The sequence below is a fragment of the Perca flavescens genome, chromosome 11 (assembly GCF_004354835.1).
Source record: "Perca flavescens isolate YP-PL-M2 chromosome 11, PFLA_1.0, whole genome shotgun sequence".
Classification (NCBI taxonomy): Eukaryota; Metazoa; Chordata; class Actinopteri; order Perciformes; family Percidae; genus Perca; species Perca flavescens.
In genome coordinates, this window is record NC_041341.1 from 9,452,002 (window position 1) to 9,458,599 (window position 6,598).

The following is a 6,598-nucleotide window of genomic DNA, read 5'->3' on the forward strand; positions in this document are numbered from 1 at the left end:
TTGTTCAGTTGTGTAAAATCGTATCTTATTAGCCTACATATAGATATTTTCCAGACTTTGATGGCACTGTAATCTAAATATTGCAGGGAAAGTTCATGGATTTAGCAGGAATTCAAACTAAATGTCAAGCCTGCCACAGTTTCCACATGAACAAGTCAATACAAAACCCTCCGCAAGAGTTATGTGCAAAAAGGTTGAACAGATATTTTTTGATTCTGAGGCATATCAACCCTGTTTTAAGAATGTTCTTGGATCAAATGGGTATCAGGTTTTTATTAGTATCTTGTTTGATGTTCTACATACTCCAGTCCTGGCAATGCAAGACTGTATTCTTCATAACGGACAAAAAAAAAAAATCATTTTAAAATCTTGCTTGCATACTGAATTTTGTTCTTCTCAGCTTTCCTTCAGAACCACAGCCGGTTTAACTTGCCGTCTCTCTTTACCGGCAAAACCCCAGCATCATTTCCTGTGCTGGCACACTTTTTCCATGACAGCAGAGGGAAATGTATCACTATAAAAGGTAACTTTCACAGTTTTTGCTGTATTTTAATGAGATTTCAGTGTGAGGGTGTGTGCTCACCAGCGATTTGAGAGTTTTTGCTGCCTTTGTTGTTCTGTGTACAGTAACTGTTCGAGATAGTGCAGGATGCTCCTGACTCACAGTGTGACGCCATGGATTGTGTTGACAGTCCTCAGCCTCTGCCCGCCTGTGTGGAGTGGTGAGTAGAAACAGACTTTTAACTGATGTGATGATCCAGATGTTCAGTACATGGATTGGTAACACTTTGGTAACTAAAATATATTGACAAACTGTTGTTTTGGCAATTTTGCTGGACATCTAACCTTCTAGCAAGATTTAACTAATAATATTTGGAGTATCTGGATTTTATTTTTTATATATTTTTTAGAAAACTACATGTCACAGTACTGGGGAAAAAAAAAACAATGTTGTCATAATGAGGGTGTGGAGCAGACCAGTTATATGAAGACAGAATTGTCCTTCATTACACTGATTTTCGGTGTAAAGGGCATGGGGATGTGTCTATTAATTTGTCTTTGAATAAAATACCACCATGAGTGCAAAGCATAGAAAATGATAGTAGATAGATAGTAAACTGCACTCATTGTTAAAAGTACAGGACAACATTTTGGAAAATGCTTTCCACTCTCATTTTTTCATTATCAGTTTCATACTGAACATAAAAAAAAAAGTTAGAACAGCCTCTTTCCTTTGACCCTAGATTCATCTTCAATGATGGGACCATTAAAAATCAAAGTGGTTCATCCACAAGGAAGCATGAATGTATTCAGCAAAATGTGTGACAGTATGTCCTCCCGGCCCCCTAAGGGGGTCCTCAGAGTTACTGCAGGGGGGCCTCCAAATTATTGTTAATTTTAGAAAGTTTTGAATCCAACATATTATTGCCAAATACAAATCCCCACTGATGATAGGCTTACTGGTCTATAGGTAAAGTAGTCACTCAGATAGCCATCCACAGATACAGTAGTAGTAGGATTCACTCTCATATCTGTACAGTAAATATGCAGCTGGAGCCAGCAACCATTTAGCTTAGCACAAAGACTGGAAACAAGGGGATACAGCTAGCCAAACTACCTTCCAGCAATTTAACAGCTCAATAATGAAGGCGTTAGTCTTGTTTCTTTGTTGGCAAAGTGTGGAAACAATTCATTGTTTTTAAAGAGGGTTATGTTACGGACTATTTCCTTTAGTCTTTAGGCTGAGTAAACTGGCTGCTGGCTGTATTATATTTAGCATACAGATGTTGGGAGTGGTATCAATCTTCTCATCTAACTCTCAGCAAATAAGCGAAAAAAGCATATTTAAAAAAAAAAGACAAACTGTTCCTTTAAGCTTTTCCACCTGAAAGGTGAAATTCTGATTAAAAAAAAGTGTTCATGAAACTTTTCTCTCTCTCTTGTCGAACTCAATTTAATATTTCAGAATTTTCTTTTACCATTGATGGTCCAGCCCTTATTTGAAGATGAATGTTGAATGAATGTTGTTTTTTCTAAATGGATGTGTCATACAGTTTTTTTCTTTTAAGCATTGCACTCAAATTCATTGTAATATAATGACAATAAAGGCTTCTTAACTTATCTGCGGCTGTAACACTATCACACTGTGGCACTGGAACTGCAATGTAATGCACTTCAGCAATTATCTGTACATAAAAATTCAAATATTTTGAGGTTGGCTTGTTTGCTGTCTTACTAGGAGTTGGATGTGAGGGTTGACATCCATTTTTCTCTGTGTTCAGTGGAAAGCCCGCTTTAGCCACTATCCTTCATATAGGAGTGTGTGTGTGCACTTCTGCACAGCTGCTGTGTGCAAGTCAAACCACAAGGTTTAAGTGTTTTAATGTCAAACACAGGAAGTGACGTGTGGGTGTGGAGAGTTTTCGAGATTTTGTAGGCCACCTCTGAGAGATCTGAGTAACGAAGAGTAATGTAACAAGTCATGAAATTCATTATTTATTATTATTTTTCAAGTAGCATTAACAGTCAATGACCATTTTCCGTTGTCCACCTCTGAACATAGCGTGAAGTTAGTAGCTTTCTCCTTCGCAGACAGCTGCAGTAAGTTTGTTAAGTTGCTATTTGTTCTATCCTTAAAAAAAGTAAAAATTTTCAAAGGGGTCGTCCCCGAGAAAATGATGAAGCCTCGAACACTTAATTTCCTGCATTCTGGTGAATTTCTAAGCAACAATTTGTGTCTTTTCTGCATCAATTTATGGTGTAAATGTCTTGATTTATGTAAAGGAAATTATTATTCTCCTGTATTGTTCAACATGTTTCATGTTTTTTTAGGAATCATATATGCAGTACATCTCAACAAAAAATCTTTTAGAGAATTAGACCTAAATCTACATAAATGACATTAAATCACAAGAGAGCTCATCTTTATTTTGGTTGCTCCTGTTGATTCCTTAATTAGACACAGTTCTTGTTTTCCGTACATGTTTGACTTGAACAGTCATTTGTGAAGTGGGTTATCTTAATTTATTGGTGTTTTAATCCCCCAACGTCTCCTACCGGGCAGTGCTGCCTGGAAGGCACTAGGATTAGGCAATGGTTAGGGTTAGGGTTAAGGTTAGGTGCCTTGAAGTCAATGGTCGCAGCGCTGCCTGGAAGGAGATGTTGGGGGCTTAAAACACCATCAAGCCCTGTCTTAAATACCTCTAAGCCCATGATCGTGAGATCCAAACTCGAAAAAAGCAACGCACATTTGTCCATATCTTAACCGTCTCCACCCAACCTTCCCTTATTCTCTGCCAGCTGTGAAGGTGATCCAACCCTTCAAAGTGGTGAGCACCGATGGTACGGCACAGGTCCAGTGCTTTGTCCAACCCCGACCCTCCTTCCACAAGATCCAACCCTCTGACGAGCAAACCCTGCCGTACCCGTACCCTGACCCTGAGGAGCTCCGCGTGACTCTGCTGAAAGGCCTCCACGGCACCCAGGAACTCTGCTCGTCCAGTCTCAGCTTCACAGAGCAGACAGAGCCAGGAGTGGAGAAAGAGAAAACAGTACGTCTGTTAAAAAGAATGAAATCTAACATTCAAGGCCCTAAGAACAGATTTTCATTATTAGGCATCTTACATAAAAAATACAAAAAAAAAATTTTTTTCCCAAGTTAGAACAGCCTTTTTCCTTAAAACTTAGATTAATCTTCAATGATGGGACCATTAAAAATCAAAGTGGTTCATCCACTAGGAAGCATGAATGTGTTCAGCAAAATGTGTGGCAGTATGTCCTACAGTAGAGATCTTCAACAGGGGGTCCAGGCCCCTAAGGGGTCTTCAGAGTCACTGCCGGGGAGCCTCCAAATTATTGTTCATTTTTGAAAGTTTTGAATCCCACATATTATTAGCAAATATAAATCCATTAAAAATCAAAGTGGTTCATCCACTAGGAAGCATGAATGTGTTCAGCAAAATGTGTGGCAGTATGTCCTACAGTAGAGATCTTCAACAGGGGGTCCAGGCCCCCTAAGGGGTCTTCAGAGTCACTGCAGGGGGGGCCTCCAAATTATTGTTCATTTTTGAAAGTTTTGAATCCCACATATTATTAGCAAATATAAATTCCCACTGATTATAGGCTTACTGGCCTAAGGTGGTCACTAAGGTAGCCATCCACAGATACAATTAATCTTGAGGGTTCAATGTGCCACATGTATGTGTAACATTAAAGGATGGTTTATAAAATAATGCAGACAATTATTATTTTAATAGCTTAGTATTCTATGCTAAAAATGTATTTATAAACACTTCAGGCCGCCCTACACTTTATTGTAGGCCCAGTTTAATATGCAACTTAATTTTATACAGTATATATAGTAGGGTGGGAAGAGACCCTGCTCCATCTCTCTTTCAGTTAAAGGGTCCTTGGTGTAAAAACGTTGAAGACCTTTGCAGATTATGAAGAATTTTGTGTTGATAAATTGACAGTTTGGTGGTGCTATAGAGTTCATACTGTCCAACAGATGGAGAGAAAATGTAATTTCAAGGAAGAAGAAATCCCTCATTAAATAGACAAGAGTATGGCAAAAAAAAAAAAAAAAAAAAATGTGGCACTCATGTGGATGGTTAGGAATACATGTTTGATCAATATGGATTACTACATTATAAACATTCACCAATGCATATGAGTGCCCATGCTTTTCTTCAGGTTGTCGTCACACAGAAAGAACCCAAATAATGGGAACTATTTTATGCCACATCCTATCCACAGGAGCAGGACATACATGCAATTTCCTCCTTTAGACAATGGGTCATCGGGCTAATATTTCCATGAGAAATAGCTAAATGTGATGACAAGCTCGCTATGCAGATTCATGTCCCCCTGAGGATGAACCATTTTGATTACAATCACCCTGGGGCATGCCACATAAAAATCCTAAATTATGTTTGTTTCATTGAACCCTTTCAAATTGATAATGAGAAATAAATACATTTGGGGGGGGGAAATAAATAGAAAAGGAAAATGCAAAGGGAAAATAATTAATTAATTAAAAAATAAACAAGTACATTTATGACTAGATTTAAAAGAAATAAAACATAAATGCAAAAATAAAAATATGAATTTAAAGGGAAATTAGAAAAATAAAAATCAAAGGGAAAGGGGAAATGTTATAGGAAGGTAAATATATAGTGGAATTAATACAAAGGTAAATAAATAGAGAAGAAAATTAAAACGTATCAATTGATTTAGTTTTGATTTCGGCAGCTTCCGTCCTCCGGTGTGAACTGGATTCAAACTCGGGTTTGATGTGTGTTTTAGGTGCAGTGCTCTGCTCGGCTGAGAGAGGGCTTTGTGGAGGTGACAGTGTCTGGACTGAAAGCCACAGACACAGATATGTATCGTTGTGGGATAGAGATCTTCTACCCACCACCATACCTGCGGCTCACTGGCAACGGCACGCTTATTCATGTCTTAGGTAAGACGCCCACACGCGACCTTCTGTTTACCCACTGGCCCCACAGTTCACACATCTGTCTGTCTTCCATTCAGTCTTCCTTTCTCTTCATCCATTCCCTTTGTTCACAGGCAGCTCCGACTGTCCCGTGCCGGAAGCTCACAGACAGGCTGCACAGCAGGGCGATGAAGGAGAGGACGATGAGGAGAGGATAACAACAGAAACATCTGTGTGTGTGGTTGTACTAGTGATACTGGTCATATGTGTCCTCATCATCATTATCTACTTCCAGGTTAGAGCATTATATAAATATATACACAACAGTAGGCAATAATTGATGCATCGATGCAATGATTCATTTCAACGCCCCTAGTGTTGTTCTAATTTTTTCTTTCTTTTTCTTTTTTTTGCCTCTTCAAACCAATTGATTTTATTATTCTACAACCAAAAAGTTAAATTCTCATGTGTAATTTATGTAATAAAAGACCGATACTTGCCAATACTATGCTGTATTGATTTCTAACCCCAAAATATATAATAGAAATATTTATTTGGTCTATTAGGTACTATGGCATAAGTTGGATGCAGCATGTTTGATGCCAAAGTTAAACTTTTTTAAATAGCCCTGAAACACTTGCCACCTGTCTGGCTCTCACCTCTTCCTCTCCACTGAATGATATGATAATAATGATCATCTCTTGTTTGCTGCATTCAAATCAGTGTGTTTTCTACTTGCAGGCTAAACAGTGTGAGCGAGGGAGGAGGGAGATCGGAGACCAACCAGTGCCTGATGTGTTTCACAAGGTGGACGCTGCTGCATTTTCATGTTAAAACTGAAAAACACAGGGCGACCCCTAGCTCACCCAGTAAGAGCGTGCGCCCCATGTAGGCGGAGTCCTCCGCAGCGGCCCGGGTTCAAATCCGACCTGCGGTCCATTTGCTGCGTGTCATCCCCTCTCGCTCTCCCCCCACTTTCCTGTCCATCCACTGTCATTATCTAATAAATAAAAGGGAAAAGCCCCAAAAAAAGAATCTCTGAAAAACACACTGGAGAGTCACAAAGCTGTGTCCAAAGCTGCATACTATCTGCCTCGAAGCAGGAGCGTACGGAGGGTTTGAAGAATATTGGCTCAGTATTGACCATTTATTAAATATCAC

At 39.1% G+C, this 6,598-nt stretch overlaps 1 protein-coding gene across 1 annotated transcript; it reads left to right on the forward strand.

Annotated features, from left to right (window-relative positions):
• The first annotated feature begins 572 nt into the window (after nucleotides 1–572).
• On the forward strand, nucleotides 573–6,326 carry cd28 (CD28 molecule). Its single transcript, XM_028592033.1, has 5 exons — nucleotides 573–722; nucleotides 3,301–3,551; nucleotides 5,305–5,461; nucleotides 5,572–5,732; nucleotides 6,179–6,326. Exons 1-5 carry the CDS (start codon nucleotides 650–652, stop codon nucleotides 6,269–6,271), a joined length of 735 nt encoding a protein of 244 aa, XP_028447834.1. The 5' UTR covers nucleotides 573–649; the 3' UTR covers nucleotides 6,272–6,326.
• The last annotated feature ends 272 nt before the right edge of the window (nucleotides 6,327–6,598 follow it).